Source organism: Ranitomeya variabilis, chromosome 3, assembly GCF_051348905.1.
Source record: "Ranitomeya variabilis isolate aRanVar5 chromosome 3, aRanVar5.hap1, whole genome shotgun sequence".
Classification (NCBI taxonomy): Eukaryota; Metazoa; Chordata; class Amphibia; order Anura; family Dendrobatidae; genus Ranitomeya; species Ranitomeya variabilis.
This window is the reverse complement of record NC_135234.1, coordinates 610,172,532-610,192,282: the sequence shown is the minus strand read 5'-3', so window position 1 is coordinate 610,192,282 and position 19,751 is coordinate 610,172,532. Positions and strand designations below refer to the sequence as shown.

At 42.3% G+C, this 19,751-nt stretch overlaps 1 protein-coding gene across 1 annotated transcript in view; it reads right to left on the bottom strand.

Annotated features, from left to right (window-relative positions):
* Positions 1-7,917: 7,917 nt before the first annotated feature.
* Positions 7,918-19,751, bottom strand: part of DNAJC15 (DnaJ heat shock protein family (Hsp40) member C15) — a 46,815-nt gene continuing 34,981 nt past the window's right edge. The window contains exon 6 of the mRNA XM_077297338.1: positions 7,918-8,138. Coding sequence (XP_077153453.1) covers positions 8,068-8,138 — 71 coding nt within the window. The 3' untranslated portion in view covers positions 7,918-8,067. The remainder of the gene's footprint in view (positions 8,139-19,751) is intronic.

The following is a 19,751-nucleotide window of genomic DNA, read 5'->3' as shown; positions in this document are numbered from 1 at the left end:
ATCGCGTTGCTCCAGGGGTCTCAGGGAAGCACACAGGGAGCCCCCTCCCTGCGCGATGCTTCCCTATACCGCCAGAACACTGCGATCAGGTGTGATCGCAGTGTGCCGGGGTTAATGTGCCGGGGGCGGTCCGTGACCGCTCCTGGCACATAGTGCCGGATGTCAGCTGCAATAGTCAGCTGGCACCCGGCCGCGCTCCCCCTGTGAGCGCGGCTGATCGCGCTGGACGTACTATCCCGTCGGTGGTCATACGGGCCCACCCCACCTCGACGGGATAGTACGTCCAATGTCAGAAAGGGGTTATAGCTGTTAGGAAAATCCATCTTTTTAAGTCATTTGCATCTACAAAAAGTACTACTGTACCTACCCCTACTCCTTTGGAGGGGTATCCAGGAGTAGTGCCTTGCCAAGTGGGCCCCCTGGGATTTATGATCACGGAGGACCCACTTGGTGATGTACGAGGATGCACAATTACTTCTTGGCCTCACAAATCCAGTGTTGACCATGGCCGTCCAAAGGGACGTGTCTAATTCACATTTCATTGGGGGAGTTAAGTCCACATTCATGCCACCAGTGTCCCTGGGTAACCCCATTGATATATTTGAAATTCAAGTGATAAAAGACGTAGAAGCTCTGCTGTACAAAAAACTCCCTAGTAATTTACAATCTAAAGAACTGAGGGCCCTAAAACAGATACAGGGGTGGTCGGATACCATAGTACGAGCTGCAGACAAAGGAGGCAATACGGTCCTGCTGTCAAGGGAGTATTATGAAAAAGAAGCCTTAAGACAATTGTCTAATGAGAACACGTATATAAAATTAAAAGGAGATCCCACAGTTAAATTTAAGAGCATTTTGCGTTCTTTTTAAGACAACATGTGGAAAAAAGAGTTGTATCCAGCAAACAGGTGGCAAAACTGTTGCCCGAATTCCCAAGGAAGCCTCATTGGTATCATATACCAAAGCTACATAAATCTATGGTAGAGCCACCGGGGCGCCCCATAGTGTCGGGGGTGGGTTCTCTTACAGAACCCCTATTCTCCTATTTGGATTGGCTATTACGCCCGCTTTTACAAGATATTCCATCTTTTGTAAAGGACGCTGGGGATTTTTTTTAAACTATCAAGGGTTTTGTATGGCAAGATAACTTCTGTCTTACCTCCATAGACATTTAAAGTCTCTATACCAGAATTCCACAAAAGTTAGGGGTAGATACATTTAGAATGATTCTGGAAAATACACCCACTGAGGCAGATACTATTACTTTCATTTGTGAGGGTTTATCTTTCATTCTTGGACACAATGCGTTTCAGTTTGACAATTCTTGGTACAAACAGACGGAGGGTACTGCTATGGGTACCCCCGTCGCATGTATCTTAGCTAATTTATTCTTGGCCAGATTTGAGGAGGAATATATCTACTCTTCCAGGAATCCTTTCCTGAAACATATCAAACTGTACGCCAGGTATGTGGACGACATATTCATGGTGTGGGACGGTCACCAGGAGGCCTTCACACAGTTTGTGGAGCACCTGGGGACGTCCAACACCATGAATATGAGGTTCACCTTGCAATTTGGAGGGGATGATTTAGTTTTTTTGGATGTGAGGTTAAAAGTGAGGGAAGGTGAAATTCACACAAGAGGTTTATCGAAAACCGTCTGCATCCAATTCCTTGTTACATTTTAATAGTGCCCATCCCCTTTATACTAAACAGTCTCTACCCTATAGTCAATTCTTAAGGGTTAAAAGGATAAATAGTAATATCACGGGTTTTAGACAACAATCTAAAGATCTATGACAGATTTACAAGGCGAAGCTATCCACAGTCAATCTTAAACAGAGCGTTTAATAAAGCGGCGGTAGCCGATGTTAGTAATATATCATCCAAAAAGACAAGAAAGGAGGATAGGAAATTTGTGTTCTGTTTTAAGTTTGGACCTATGGGTAGTCAAATTAGGTCCGCCATTAGAAAAAACTGGCAGATCCTGGGACAAGATGGTGACTTGAGAGAGATGGTTGATAGAGGTCCGTTATTTGCATGCCGACGGAGTAGAAATATTAGAGATTATTTGGTACGTAACCGGTTTGTCTCTGGTCGAGAAAATTGGTTGGGTGGCAATGCCCCTCAAGGGAATTTTAAGTGCGGCCAATGTAATTTTTGTGTATACCATCTCACAGGTAATAAGATTAAAATTGGCCCAATTCAGCACACAGTACAAGATTTTATATCCTGCAGAACTACCCATATTGTGTATGTAATCTTCTGCCCGTGCGGCTTTTTTTACATTGGTAAAACAATCCGGCCATTGTTTGTTAGGATTAGGGAGCATTTTAACTCCGTACGTACAGGTAAGGGGATTCCCAGGTTAATCAGCCATGTGAGAGATCATCATGAAGGTAATATTCAGATGTTGCGTTTTGCAGGATTAGAAAAAATCTCCTTACCGCGGGAAGGAGGGGACTTACATCGTCTTCTGTTACAAAGAGAGGCGAGGTGGATACGTCGCGCAGGCGCATTGGGACCTCTCGGACTCAACGAGAGAATAGAAATGTCGGTCTTTTTGTGAAAAGTTAGTGGTAATTTAAAGCTCATGTGAAAATGGTGTTTCATTTGTAATGTTTTTAATGTAAATGTCGTATGTTTTTTACACTTATATTCTGATAAATGGTGGTTGTTTCACCGTGACGTTGTGTTGAGGGTGGAGTTAATTAGAATGCATAGTTAAAGAACCCTCCCTGCTTCCTTTCGTCATCAGGACCCGTTGAAGTGCCGTGGGCACGAAACGGCCATCGTCCTTTCATTTCCACAAAGTGGTGACAATTCTACTTGGGTAAGTGCGCTCTATTCCTTTCATTTATACTATTATATAGGTATGATAGGTTGTACTTCTGCACTTGCTAGTGCCACATTCCTCAGATTGCAGAGCTCTTTTGTCAATACAGTGGCTGCTGGTGGAGGAGCATGGGACTAGACCTGTCCATCAGTCTAAAGGTGGACAACCCCTATAAGTAGGCATCACGTAACGGAAACAATACAGTAAACCACGTTGTTATAATTCTGCCTGTAAGAGGGAGTATCAAATTCTTTAAATGATCCCTTCAGGATTAAAAATGGTTTCTATCAAATTCCATCAATACTTTTTCTATAAATTACCTTTGAATCTATTTTTGGGTGAAAATAAAGTTTTGAAAGAGTCTTCATAAAAGTGGTATCTAAAAAGGCCTATGTAATTTTAATATAGTGATCACAACATGCAGTTTGAATAAGGCAAAAGTATGAGGGTAACGAGCAATTGCCAAGAAAAACACTTATATTTCTGACATCAGATCCTGTTCTGTTCTTGTATCTGTGTAGTAATCTAAAGAAAAAAAAAATAAAACAACTGACTGACACTTCCAAATCAGAAAACTGTTGTATAGAGGTGTGAACTAGGAGTAGCCATCTCTGTATATAACAATTCACACCCATCTACATACATACCTAATTCACACCTACCAATAAATTCAGTCTTCAGCCAAAGAGAGGTATTCACACTAGAAACATAGGTTCCCAGCAAACTGGAGATCGTCTTGACGTTGGTTGCGGAGCATGCATGAACTGGCCAAATTACGTGCTAAGTATCTCCATTTTTTTCTTAATGTCTAGAGCAGTAATGCTATTCATATCTCATATTTACAGTTTAGCACTACAGATAGAAACTTTAATTGTGTAGTAATCCGTTAGGAGCAAGCATCTCTATAATAAGCTTGGGTGTGTTCCCATTTGTATGTACTGCATTTTGTTCTGTTATGGCATATACGGGTGCTTCTCACAAAATTAGAATAACATCAAAAAGTTGGTTTATTTCAGCTGTTCAATACATAAAGTGAAACTCATATAGAGTCATTGCAAACAGAGTGGTCTATTTCATGTGTTTTATTTCTTGTTAATGTTGATGATTATGGCTTACATTCAAAGAAAACCCCAAAGTCATTATCTCAGTGGGGAGCTGTAGGGAGCTTTATGGAGTTAATAATGTGTGTATGGGACTGTTGGAGGTATCATACAGTAGTGTTCAAAATAACGGGTGTGTTGAAAAAAAAACAACACATGAGTTAATCACAAACTCTTTATACTAGTTTTTATTTCCATACATTGGAAACATTGTATTGTATGATGTATGTGGAATTTCCTCAAGAAGGTGTCGCACTGACCTTCAAATGCGTTGAATAAACCACCATCTAATTTCATCATCCTTTGGAACTTCATTATTAAGGCAGCGCGGATTTAACCCACACCTCCTACACAGTTTATCTTGTCATAAAGCCGTTGAACGGCCTGTGGATCTGCAGCAGCCGAAATCTCTACACGCTCTCCATTCAACAAAATCAGGTGAGCAATTCTAAGAAAGCTCTCTTGGTTATCTGTAGGATAAAGACCCTATTTTGCACTTTGTGTCTCCACTTTTTGCCCTATAGTAACTTCTCTGGCTCTATGAAGCCAGAACCGTCAATGGAAGAAGAGGAGAGTGGGAGAGATAGAGGGAAAACTAGCAGGTGGGAAGGTGTTTGGCCCCGTCCTGATGCCTTGAGCGCCTATACTTCGTTTGAACACACAAAATAGCTGTTACCACATCTACTATATAATTGTCTAAAGGTACCTTCACACGAAACGACTTTGTAACAATATCGCTAGCGATCCGTGACGTTGAAGCGTCCTCGCTAGCGATATCGTTTAGTTTGACATGCAGCAGCGATCAGGATCCTGCTGTGATGTCGCTGGTCGCTGAATAAAGTCCAGAACTTTATTTGGTCGTCCGATCGCCGTGTATCGTTGTGTTTGAAAGCAAAAGCAACGATACCAGCGATGTTTTACACTGGTAACCAGGGTAAACATCGGGTTACCAAGCGCAGGGCCGCGCTTAGTAACCCGATGTTTACCCTGGTCCCCCAGCGTCTGCTTCCTGACACTTACTGAGCGCCGGCCCTAAAGTGAAAGTGAAAGCACAGCGGTGACGTCACCGCTGTGCTGTTAGGGCCGGAGCTCAGTCAGTGTCAGGAAGCAGACGCTGGGGGACGCGCAGGTGGGCATGTACTGTTTGTTTTTTTTACTTTTACGCTGGTAACCAGGGTAAACATCGGGTTACTAAGCGCGGCCCTGCACTTAGTAACCCGATGTTTACCCTGGTTACCCGGGGACCTCGGCATCGTTGGTCGCTGGAGAGCTGTCTGTGTGACAGCTCCCCAGCGATCAAACAGCGACGCTGCAGCGATCGGCATCATTGTCGCTATCGCTGCAGCGTCGCTTCGTGTGAAGGTACCTTAAGGGTCACTTCCGTCTGTCTGTCCTTTCTGTCTTTCTTTCTGTCATGGACATTGGTCGCGGCCTCTGTCTGTCATGGAATCCAAGTCGCTGATTTGCCACGACCAATCAGTGACGGGCACAGTCCGGCGGAAACATGGCCGCTCCTTCCTCCCCGCAGTCAGTGCCCGCTCCGTACTCCCCTCCAGTCTGCCCTCACACAGGGTTAATCGCAGCGGTAACGGACCGCGTTATGCCGCGGTGTAATGCACTCCGTTACCGCTGCTATTAACCCTGTGTGACCTACTTTTTACTATTCATGCTGCCTACGCAGCATGAATAGTAAAACAATCTAATGTTAAAAATAATAATTAAAAAAATCGTTATATAATCACCGTTCGTCGGCCTCCGAATCGATAATAGGCCTTTCCCGCTCGCAACGCTCCGGTAACCGGACCATGCTGCGATCTCGCGAGATGACGTAGCGGTCTCGCGAGACCGCTACGTCATCATCTCGACACCGCAATGCACTCTTCAGACCGGAGCGCACGAGTAGCGTCGGTAACCGCTTCGCTTGGATCCGGGGGCTCCGGAAGATGAGTATATAACTATATTTTTTATTTTATTTCTTTTTTTTAACAGGGATATGATGCCCACATTGCTATATACTACGTGGGCTGGGCAATATACTACGTGGGCTGGGCAATATACTACGTGGGCTGGGCAATATACTACGTGGGCTGGGCAATATACTACATGGGCTGTGCTATATACTACGTGGCTGGGCAATATACTACATGGGCTGGGCAATATACTACATGGGCTGTGCTATATACTACGTGGCTGGGCAATATACTACGTGACTATACAACGTGGGCTGCGCAATACACTACGTGGACTGCGCAACATACAACGTGGGCTGCGCAATGTACTGCGTGGGCTGCGCAATGTACCGCGTGGGCTGCGCAATGTGCTGAGTGGGCTGTGCAATGTACCGCGTGGCTGTGCAATATACTACGTGGGCTGTGCTATACACTACGCATATATATACATGATCTAATGTTAAAAATAATTTAAAAAATTAAAAATCGTTATATACTCACCGTCCGTCGGCCCCTGGATCAGGAACAGGCCTTTCCTGCTCCTCGCGATGCTCCAGTGACCGCTCCATGCATTGCGGTCTCGCGAGATGATGACGTAGTGGTCTCGCGAGACCGCTACATCATCATCTCGCGAGACCGCAATGCACTCTTGGGACCGGAGCACGCGAGGAGCGTCGGTAACCGCTTCGCCTACATCCGGGGGCCAACGGAAGGTGAGTATATAACTATTTTTTATTTTAATTCTTTTTTTTAACAGGGATGATGCCCACATTGCTATATACTCCGTGGGCTGTGCTATATACTCCGTGGGCTGTGCTATATACTACGTGGCTGCTATTTACTACGTAGGCTGTTATATACTACGTGGCTGTGCTATATACTACGTGGCCGGCCACAAACAATCAGCGACAGGCACAGTATTCAGTGTATTATTCTAAAATCTTCATAAATAAACTACATACATATTCTAGAATACCCGATGCGTTAGAATCGGGCTACCATCTAGTTGTGATATAAATGACATCGGTTTTAAAAAGCATAACTGAATACGGTAATTTGACAGGGAAAAAGCATGCATTAAAAACAATTTAGCAAATTAGAAGATTGAAATAAAATGTCAGGAAATGTAAGATTTAAGCTTTCTATAGGGAACCTCTATTGCAGCATGCTAACATTTATAGGTCACTACGCGCTCAATATATCCCATGGCTCATTGACCTCACAACACAATCTACATAACAAAGGTAGTGTAGCTCACCAATGTGTACTCCATTAACACAGTAGGCCTGTTCTTTAATTTCCTCCTGAATATTATGCATCTTCCAGCTCACAGCTGGGGCTGAACATTCATAATGATGCCAGGAATTGTTTTTCTGCCCACTCACATAGACTGATCTTTTGAACTTACAGCTTATTAAAGCTCAGGGGGTCCTTGATGAGTCCTATAAAGTGTCATTTCTAATGTGCTATGCATACAATTTACATTTTATATAATTGCCAGTTCTGACATTTCCCTTTAAATAAAACTGATAGCTTTCCCTCCCCTCCTGTTGAAATTGTTTGTGAGTTTTCCGCTCTATTCAGCCAGTAGCCGTTGATTGCAGGGAGAAGCTGGCAGCGACTACAACATTTTATTACATATTTATTTTTTTGCTCCACATTACATGGTCGTGCTCTGCATCCAATGTATAAAGACGATGGTCCAAAGAGAGAGATGATTGTGAAGCTGGCGGAGGGCCGCTTAAAAGAACAGCTGGGATCCAGGCACAGAATGTGATGAAGTTTCTACAGCTCCCGCTCTTCTGAGCTTGCCAAGGTTACAGCACTGACTATTTGCCCGGGAATATACACAAAATAGTCTGAAAAACATTCAGATTCTGGAGAGGCTGCTAATTTACTCCATACAGAGAAATGTAACGTACATCCATGTAAGTCAGGTCATGCGTGTCACCGGTATTCCGTGTTTAGTTCTAGTTTTACCATTGCACACTTTCCTTGCAGTTGTATGAAAATATAAGAAAAAATAAGACAGTTTCTTTCATCAAATATAGAGGTTTATAAACTGTATAAATAACATTTAAAAGAAAAAAAATCTTGGTAACAGGTAGACAGGCGCAGGCAGTGCGCTATCTTTCCTGGCAGCAAATAACTTAATAAAACTTTATTATTCATCTCTCTTATGTCATTGTTTTGTACTAGACTCCAGTAAGTCCTTCGCTTCATTTATTTTCATTGCTATATAAGGGGATCCGCCTAAAATGAAAAACAAAAGGTTTAAATCACCAAAACGCAAATCAAGTAGATCAAATGCATGTAGTAGTTTATTTTACTTTCCAAAACCATGATATGCTGCGAGTAAAGTCCCTGCGCTTTAAACGCTTCTTTCTTTGAAGGCATCATAGGACAGACATTGCTGTTAATACATTAAGCCGAACATCCATGCAAATAGCAGTATCCACAAGTAGTGATGAGCGAATATACTCGTTACTCGAGATTTCTCGAGCATGCTCGGGGGTCCTCCGAGTATTTTTTAGTGCACGGCGTTTTAGTTTTTCTTGCTGCAGCTGAATGATTTACATCTGTTAGCCAGCATAAGTACATGTGGGGGTTGCCTGGTGGCTAGGGAATCCCCACCATATCGGCGTATGATTGTGTGTACCAGTTTGTGGGCAAGATCTAGAAATATGGCTTTTATTAGTGCAATCCATTTAAAAGTGTTGTCCAATGTAATTAAAAAACTACACACAGGCAGCAACACAGCTAGGTAATATATACACACACAAATTTACCCTTTGAAGCTAGTGAATGGCTGCAGCGGTCACGTGGGGGAATAAAAGTTATTATCAATGCAACTAAGGAAAACAGAAGGACAGTGAGGAAAATTGGGCAAGCAGTGCTGGAACGAGGGGGATCACATGGGCAACTATATGATTACTTTCTGTATAGTTCTGCCTGTGAGCAGCTCTCTAAATAATTTGGACAACCCCTTAATATATGAACACAACTGTATATTCCAAGTTGTTCCCAGCGATGTTGCACCTATATGAATATTTAGGCTCATGCACCTCCAAATACTTTCTATTTCATACAGAGGCTTAGTGCCACACAAATCGCAAGGTATAACAGAGGTAAAATGTATTCAGCTAAGGTCAGACTAGCGCTAAAATTTAAGGACCAGTCACATCTGCAAGACGCACAGTGTACGGGCATAGGAGCTGCATACTATATACATACACTAGTCTGAAAATCAGGCCAGATTAATACATGCTGCTGTTTTTCAAGCCTGGGTGGAAAATTGTCCATGTGCTGTAGCCAGCGAGCAGTCCGTTACACACAGAAACAGAACACGGACCGGAGATATATGCATGTGCTGTACCCTTAAGGAGACATTCTTTCCTAGAAGTAATTTTTTAGATGTGAATACTTCTGAAATATAGTAAAACATACAGTAAGCACATTTCTGCCTCTGTATAATCTACTTACCTGTTTACCTTACCATCCATTTGGCTAATAAGTTATATCACTGTTATAGGTGGGAAACTAAAATAGGAGATCACCTAGCTATAAAATAGATTTGTTCTGGCCCCCAAAGTTCTGCCCACTTAGGACTATTTTGTCTACTGATTCCAGTATTATAAGAGACAGTGGAAAGCCAACACCTAACCTTCATAGTACCAACAAGGGGCCATATTAGAAATACTGCAACTACATTTCCTTACATTGATGGCTCAAATATAATGCATTGTCGAAGACCAGCATTTCAGTGTAGCTTTTTGGGGGTAGAGCCTACTCCATATATTTTAGTGGCAACTCCACCAGTGACTGAATGAACATGATGACCCCTACTAGGTCTGACACCTATACTGATGGCCATGTCATATTATGACTAGTAATGAGCGGACGTGCTCAGATAAGATGTTATCCGAGCATACTCGTGTGCTAACCGAGGGACTTCAGCATGCTTGAAAAATATGCTCGAATCCCCACAGCTATTCGACAGCAGCAACACATGCATAGAATGCCTGTTTATTAGGTAATCCCTACATGTGTTGCGGCTGTAGAACAGCCGTGAATCATGCAAGTGTGGGATCTCGAACATATTATTCCCACATGCCGAAATCCCTCGACTAGCACCTTAGCACGATAACTCATCACCAATTCTGACATAAAGACAAGGCTGACAACCTTTGCACTAATGCCTTTGTAGCCACTAGATAGCACAGTAAAAGAGTAATATGTTCACTGTTGAAATACAACAATAAAAGAGCCCCCAATGTGGTTACATGAATGCCTCCTAGGAAGCATCCCTTGCTATATACTCTGTATGTTGGGCCTTATGCCTATGGAACCAGTTCTTCTAGGAGACAACATCTACTAGGTGGAAACAACTTCCACTGAAGAAATTAGGAAGGCATTAATTGTAACTGTATTAGACTGTCTCAGGTACAGCACATCCTGATGAGTGCCTATGACAGCAATACTTAATTCTAGTAACCTCTTTTCTCCATGACTTTGAAGCAGAGCAGTCACCTGCCCAGGGGAAGCGATATCTTTTCTTGCCCATTTCAGGCAGGAAAGAATACTCACTATATAAATAGATTAAATAGTATATGGGAACCTTACCTTTAATATAGTTGTTTATTAACGTGAAGTAAGCACACAAAATGTCTTGGCAGAAACAATATAGTTCCTCAAGAGAAATAATCAATTACACTTGGTCGCCAACTTTATTGTTTTTCCATTCACCAATAAAACACATTGATTAAAACTAAGTTAATAAAGCTGTAAGAATTTGACAGTACATTTTTACTGCCCTTTAATAAATGGTGGCCATAAAATGAAATAACTGGTGTCTGACTACAATAACTATCTTTTTCCGTGAAATATTGCATTATATGACTGCAACTGCTTCATTACGAAGTAACCCGTAGTGTCCGCCTCCTTAATAATACAGGTATTAGGACAATGGTGGAGGACTTAACCTCTGAAATTAGGAAAATACCATGGGCCCAATTCATATGTGGGAGAGAAAGAGGAAATGCACAATAACTATCCTGTATTTGTGTAGATGTAACTTCAGCATGTTTAGCATTAAAGTAGAACTGTGCCATTAAGTGACTTTTCAGAATAAGCTGTCGTATGTGTCTGTACATGGAGAAGATTATTATTCCTGGCTATTATAGGACTTGCATCCTGCATTTTAGCAGTTTTTCTGTATTAGAAGTCTCCACATTTTCACTTTGTGTACGGTGTCTCTCTTTTTCTATCCAACTTCTCCCCACTGCACTGCAGACAGATATGTAGACAGTTTTGAAAAGTTTTTGAGATTAAAAAAAAAGATTGATAGATTGGGAAAGCATATTTCCTTGATAAAATATTATAGTTTCTTATATTCACAAAATACTATTTAAGAACATAAGCTTATAAAACTAATCTATCTTGTTCAAGTTCAAACTATGACACCATTTTGTTTTCACATTTCTCCTCACTGTTTCGCAGTGTTCCTTTATTCAGAGTATAACATGAATAATAGGAAGCCATAAATAAAACCTTAGGCACCAGGGACTGCAAAAAACCCTAAAATATGTTATCCCCTTCTTATTAGACAATGTAGGAAAGCCTAGCCCCAAAGATTCTGAGAATGTTTCAAATGGCTTGTAAAAGACCCTGTGTGGCCGCAGTAGTTTTATAATGTAGCACAGGTCACATTTTACTAACTATTGCTAACGTTACCATTTCCATTGGCTGAAGTCTGAAAAGAAATGCCAGGCGTAAAGTCATAAGTAAGCATATGTAACTGCGCAGTAAGGGAATTTTTATGGACTAAACTTTTACTATATACACAAATTCTGTATTTTTATAGTGTAAATAAACCCTTATATCTGCTGCCAAAACCAGGAGCGGAATATACAGAGGAAAAGTATAATAGAAACCCGTCACCACTTCTGCATTTATCACCCACTCCTGGTTTTGGCTTACAAATACTCATGTAAAATACTCACCAAACACTGAATGTATGAACAGGACGTAAGGCGTCAAACAGTATCTACACAAACTATAAGAAGGTGTTTGCACAACCATGGGCTACGAGCCAGAAGTCCAGCTACAGGTGATCCACGTACCTTACACGATAAAGGCTATCATGGTACAGAGCGAGACAGTAATGGAGGCTACAATGAAGGTCTATCTCAGGGGTCTCAAACACGCGGCCCGCAGGCACACAGACCCCGTAACGATCGCGCTCGCTCCAGCAGCCGCCGACATCCGCGCTGTAGTGCAGTGTATTGCCGCGCAGAGACCGGCTCTCTGCACAGTAATACTAGTGTCACCCGCCGGCCTATCAGAGGCCAGCAGATGACATCTGCGTCCCGGCGCAGGGGTGTATGACGTCACTGCCATGCGCAGATGTCAGCTGCTGGCCCCTGATAGGCCGGCGGGTGACACTAGTATTGCTGTGCAGAGAGCCAGTCTCTGCGCGGCAATACACTAAGCGCGATCGTTACGGGGTCTATGTGCCTGTGGGCCACAGGAGCAGAAAGGACGCCGAGGGAACAGAGGACAGGTGAGAAGAATCTTTTTTTTCTTCTCTGTTATGTCTATGTGAAAATGGGGGAGACCTGGATGGGGGACCTGTCTGCAATATGGGGGGGGGGCCTGGATAGGGGACCTGTCTGCAATATGGGGGGGGGGGGGGCTGGATGGGGGAACTGTCTGCAATATGGGAGGGGCTGGATGGGGGACCTGTCTGTAATATATGGGGGGGACCTGGATGGGGCATATATCTGCCATATATGGGTTAACCTGGATGGGGCACATGTCTGCAATATGGGTACGTGGATGGGGGACATAACAACAAGAATGGGACCAGGATGGGGACGTTACTACCAGATGAGGACCAGGATGGGACCATATCTACAAGATGGGGACCTGGATGGGTACATTACTACAAGATAGGGACCAGCCTGGGGCATTACTAAAAGATAGGGACTAGCATGGGGCATTACTAAAAGATGGGGACCAGCATTGGGCATTTCTACAACATAGCGACCAGCATGGGGCATTACTCCAAGATGGGGACAAGCATGGGGCACATTACTACAAGATAGGGACCAGTTCAAAAGGTGTATAGAGAAAAAAATGGTATCACTAAAAATGTCATTTTGTCCTGTAAATAATGCGGCCCCTGAAACTAAATGTTTTTCCGTGTGCGGGCCATTTACCCAGCTGAGTTTGAGACCCCTGGTTTATCTTCTTTAATGATGAGCTCGGCTTTTGTCTGGGAAGCAATCATTCTTGAAGATTGGTTTGAAAACTACGTGGGAAATGCCATGAAAAAGAATTCACAAGGAAACGCCACACCGGTCCTACTGCTGGGATTATCACGTGGGGTGGCATAATGTACAGTAAATTGGACCAGGCTAGCCTTCATTACGGGTATACCAGCGGCTTGGCACTACATTGATTTGGTCATGTACTCAGTGGTACTACCATTTCTCCAAAATGTCACACAAGCCCATGTTAAACACGACAACGCCAGACTGCATGTGAGCACCCCACCCATCTCCTGCAGCATCTCTGGACTGGTCTCCCATTGAGCACATCTGGGACGCCATTAATTAGCATTAGTAAAGCAAGCAGCCAACAACAGATTTTGGTGATTTCTGTGCCCAAGTGCATTCAGCATTGCAGAGCATTCCTCAGACAACCATTAATACCGTTATTGACACAGCAGCCAATGCTTGGAAGTGCATGGATTTATGTTCATGGTGGTTATCCTTGATACAGAATAAATTGAAATGATTTGAAAATGTTGTTTCTATTTTTCAATAAATTTGCATATCATTAACATGTTTATCCAACTTGTAATTTCCATAACTCCATGACTTGTCCTTCTTGGTTCTGCAATGTCAATATTAAAAGAGTTGTCTGGTCTAAATTGATACACTGTGTGACGGTAGACTTCCCTCTAGCACAAGCACTGTGAGGATTTGCCGGGTTCTGAGCCGGGAAAGGCAGTGATGTATGAGTTATACATACTCCTGGCCAGAGCCTGTCTAGTGGGTGCGGACTCGTTAAATACTAGTGTATGGAGTGAGGTTGCACCCACTAGACGGGTTCAGGCCGGGGGTATGTATAACTCTTACATCACTGCCTTTCCCGGCTCAGAAACCAGCGAATCTCTACAGGGAATATATAGAGCGTGCGCTGGGCGGCTTCATAAGCCTGCAGTCACACAGAGTGACCAGACAACCCCTTTAAAGAGTGCACATGGCTTTACAATCAGTCTACATGAAACAGGTTTTATTATCTGTGGCACCAGAACGTATTTAGATCACTATAACATCATGCCCAGGATAGGCCCATTTCTACAAATACTCGTAGGTTCAGGGGTTATATTTAATGGAACGGGTAGAGTGTCAGCACAGAGTTATAAAACGTGAAGCGCGTAGTAAATCTTAATATACGGAAAGCAAAAAATAGTCTCCTCTTTGACTTTTGAAATACAGCGTAATGTTTTACCATCTGCTATTTTTAAGCTGAAGCAGGCATGAGCATATGGGTGAGCTTTTCTCCAGCAGATGCGGTCTACTTAGAAGTTATAATAATAGTCTTTCTGTAAAATAAATCATTTACATTCAAAACCTGGCTAGTTACAGCATTTGTGCTCCGGCGCTGCAGCCTGTAATTTCCAAACTCTGAATGGCATTAATATTTTATGGCAAGTTTACAGAAGGCAATCTCACTCAGAAGAGCTTTTATTTCTTGTGTATTACCAAAATGGAAGTGATTGAGCAGACTTTTTTCCCACTTTTAGCAACACAGGTTATAAATGATTAAGCACAGCCTGCTTTACAATAATGGAGACATGAGCAGACCTGGACAACTAACACTGCAGAAGACGGAAAAGGAAGTTGCACAGGTTCCTGCTAACAAAGGCAGCGCGCACAATATAGTTTACTTCTAAGCACTGGAGAAGAAAGAATTGAACAAGGATTGTCCACATACTGGCTTTATGGGAGGCTAAGCTCATATGGAAGACGACCATGGAGCAGCCCTAGGTGTATGAGAGATGAGCAAGCCATTATCGTGCGCAGACAGATGCGGGAACGTTGATGTTACACTGTCATTATCATACCATCATTGCAGCATTTTCCATATTTTCTGTAGGCAAGATGTCAGTACCATAGCTAGGTCCTAACCTCAGGGTGATGTAGCGTGACTAACCTTTGACTCCTTAGAATAGTTTGCAAATGTCTTACATGATCTTGTGAACATTTCCATTAAGCCCTTCACGACCAAAGGTATTTTCGTTTTTGCGCTTTCACTTTTCGCTCCCCTTCTTCCCAGAGACATTACTTTTTTACTTTTTTTGTCAAAATGGCCATGTGAGGGCTTGTTTTTTTGCGGGACAAGTTGTACTTTTGAACGACACCATTGGTTTTAACTTTTTGTGTACTGGAAAACGGGAACAAAATTCGTTGCGGTGAAATTGCAAAAAAAGTGCAATTCCACAGTTTTGTTTTTTCTTTTTTTACAATGTTCACTAAATGCTCAAACTGACCTGCCATTATGATTCTCCAGGTCATTACGAGTTCATAGACACCAAACATGTCTAGGTTCTTTTTTAATTAGTGACAAAAAAATCCAAACTTTGGTATTTAAAAAAAAAAAAAAATGGTGCCATGTTTCCGAGACCTGTACGTCTCCATTTTTCGTGATTTGGGGTTGAATGAGGACTTATTTTTTGCATGCTGAGCTGACGTTTTTATTGATACCATTTTGGTGCAGATACGATCTTTTGATCGCCCGTTATTACATTTTATTGCAATGTAGCGGCGACCAAAAAACCATAACTGGCGTTTTGAATTTTGTTTCTCGTTACGCTGTTTACCAATCGGGTTCATTCTTTTATTCATATTGATAGATCAGGCGATTGTGAACGCAGCAATACCAAATATGTGTATGTTTGATTCTTTTTAATTGTTTTATTTTGAATGGGGTGAAAGGGGGGGGGTGATTTGAACTTTTATATTTTATTAAAAAATATGCAAGGAAAACGCACCAAAAATGCCCCAAATCTGCAATGTTTGCACACAGCCTTAAAGCAGCAAAACATATATTAAAAACAAAAAACTATGGAACAGTTACATCTGATGAATGGCATGAGCACAGACAGGAGTTGCTATGGGAACAGCGAGGCCGGACAACGGCCACCCTTTCTGCCATTTTCCTCAGCCAATCAAATCACGCCATGGCGGGGCCTGATTGGCTAAATGTCAGTGAAAAACTGACAGTGGAGAGAATACACTGCAGCACATAAGTATTACATAGTATTATTCATATCCTATCAAAAAGCAGTAAAACGTATGTCAATTATTCTGTACGGTAAACTTTTAAATAAAATTTTAAACGGTTCTAAGATTTTATTTTTTTTGCACGTGCCTACTACAAAAAAAAAAGAAAAAGAAAAACAGCGATCAAAGTACCAAAAAGTACCATGTAAATACTGCATAGATATAAAATATGAATATAGTTACCAAGAGGAAGACCCGGGGACCCACCACACCTCTCCCCGGGGTCTTCCTCTTGGTAACTATATTCATATTTTATATCTATGCAGTATTTACATGGTTGGTGTTAGGCTGTTAAGCTGATTTCACTTTCTTCTATGGGTGCGTTGTGGATATCTGTTTATATATTTACATGTTGTGATTCATCTAAATACTTATTTTGACTTTTGACATGTTCCACATGTACTTTTTGCACCCTAGTTGTACTTATGTAGTATTGAGCTAGATACTATTCTTATATTACCCTCATGTTACTGCTGTATACATCTTCATACAGAGGTTGTTCCTGTGTGTGTCCCACTGTTGCTGCTGCACTTGTGGTTACTGCCCAATTTTTATGCAAGGTTATTTCTTGTGCAAAAAATAGCAAAACATAAAAATATATACAAATTTGGTATTGCCTCGAAACACAGAATAAAACTATTTTTTTTCAAAGTGTATTAATTGTATAAAAAAGAATTTAAAAAATTTGGTATCCACATAAACTTAAAGTTTGATAGGTACTATAAACTCTCAACTGATGCCACTGAAAAATACAACTTATCCTGAAAAAACAAGCTGTCGTACGACTATGTTGGCAAACAAATATAAAACTTATGGCTCCGGGAATGTGAGAACAGAAAAGTGAAAAACAAAATGGTCTGGCATAAAGGCCAAAACTGGCTGTGCCACCAAGGGGTTAAAGACAAATTTTCACATTTAAATGACCAATAGCGCTCGTTCCCTTCATGGCCTGCCGAATGCCCAAACAGTAGTTCTAATCCCATATGGGATATTTCTTTGTTCAGTAGAAACTGCCTAACAAATTGTGGGGTCCACTTTCTCTTATTACCCCTCATGAAAATGGGAAAAAAAATAAGGTCTTAGATGGAGGTTTTCTGACATGTAGGCCCCACAAAGTCATTTCAGAATTGAAGGAGACCATATAAAAACAAAAAAAAACTTTTAACTGGTAATGCCCTTTTTTTTTGTTTAAAATAATCTATGGAGGCAGATCTCCTGGAGATATATGTCTGGCCCATAGATCTTAACAACTCATTTACATATTAAGAAAAACTTGGATTTCTCTACAGTAAACCATCAAATTGCAAATATCAAGGTATCATTGTATTCAGCTTCCTATGGCCTACATGTCCATAAAGCCGGATCCTACCTATTGATCCTACTGACACATTCCCTTTAAAGGGACAAATGTCACAAATCTCACAATACAAACCATATATAGTATTAAACAGATCTGGACCTGATGAGGCTGGTGTACATTTTTCAGAAATCTATATCAGATTGGGTATATCATCCTTTTAAAAGTTTTCCTGAACGACATTAAAAATGCGTTGGGAGTCATGAAATGCTCATGTTCCTGTGAAGTGGGAAAAGTTTCAGAATGATTGTACGTCGGATCAAAGATTGATTTTATACTGTGGTGTTATGAAACCTGGCGACACGCTTTCCTACAATAGACCCTTGTCATGTTAATCAGAGGGGATCACTTCTGTTCACTCATTGCAGAAGGCAGTCATTGTCTCTTGAAATCCACGAGTGTTACAAAATCATCCAAGAGTCTTAGGGTACCGTCACACATTGAAATTTCCATCGCTACGACGGTACGATTCGTGACGTTCTAGCGATATTGTTACGATATCGCAGTGTCTGACACGCAGCAGCGATCAGGGATCCTGCTGAGAATCGTACGTCGTAGCAGATCGTATGGAACTTTCTTTCGTCGCTTGATCACCCGCTGACATCGCTGGATCGTTGTGTGTGACAGCGATCCAGCGATGTCTTCGCTTGTAACCAGGGTAAACATCGGGTAACTAAGCGCAGGGCCGCGCTTAGTAACCCGATGTTTACCCTGGTTACAAGCGTAAATGTAAAAAAACAAACCGTACATGCTCACCCGTCGGTGTCCTTCAGGTCCCTTGCCGTCTGCTTCCTGCTCTGAGTGCCGGCCGGAAAGTGAGAGCAGATCACACAGCGGTGCTGCGCTCTGCTCACTGTACGGCTGCACTCAGAGCAGGAAGCAGACGGCAAGGGACCTGAAGGACACCGACGGGTGAGTATGTACTGTTTGTTTTTTTACGTTTACGCTGGTAACCAGGGTAAACATCGGGTTACTAAGCGCGGCCCTGCGCTTAGTTACCCGATGTTTACCCTGGTTACCCGGGGACTTCGGCATCGCTCCAGCGCCGTGATTGCAACGTGTGACCGCAGTCTACGACGCTGGAGCGATATTCATACGATCGCTGCGACGTCACGGATCGTGCCGTCGCAGCGATGAAAATTTCAATGTGTGACGGTACCCTTACGACAAGTCTCAAAACTCATCTGGTCAGAAAACTAATATGAACAAGTGCATTACACATTAATGCTGTGATGGACCGAAAAAAACAAAAAAGACATAATCAGACAAAATATAAATATACATATGTACAATTGCAAGGGCATCTATACATTTTTACGAGTACATGCCAAGATGAGGTCCATTCGCCAAAATAAAGATACATGTTCAACTAGACCAATAGAGTGGGGGGGAGGGTTTATAAACCGTAAGGACCTTAGACGAAGAGACGGGTTTAGCAGAGGCAAAGTGTATAACATACAGACGGATAAGAACATCGAACATACCCAGAGAGCAAGTTTGTTGTGTACAGGTAAATATGTTGTATGGCTAGGAAAATTTGATAAGGGACCCAGTCGGATACACCTGCAAAGAATAATACTGTGTACGGTACGGTAGAGCCAGAGCGGTATACCAGTGTGTGGCAATGGAACAATATGTAGTGGTACCTAGAGTGGCTATAGTGTATATACCTGTTCTATAGTCACTGGAGTGAGGGAGCAAAAGACTACCCCTTCTGTCCGATTTTGGAACATAAGGTCTTATAGACATGGTAGGTAACTACAGTTATTTAGTATAAACACCAAGGATGGTGTAACCTTAATACTCTACTTGCCAATGTACTGTAACCGTGGTCCCGGCTCGGGATAGAGCAATAGGGCTGCTGCGTATGGCTGTAGAAAAAGTAGCAAACAGAGTGTAAGATGCCAGGAATAAGGTGTCGCCAGATGTCCATGTGCAGGTTTAGAGAAAGAGTATAATACCTGTCTTGCCTATATAAAAGGTCAGGTTGTAGAGTCCCTGTGTAGTACTAGATATCCCTGGGAGACCATGGGAAAATAGCGCTGTGAAGAAGAAAGTAAGGTTGAGGATCAGTGTGAGTAGATCCATTACTTATCTGAGAGGGCGATGGTGTCTTACTTCCGTGCGGTTACAGATCCTGGAATGTAGAGCCAG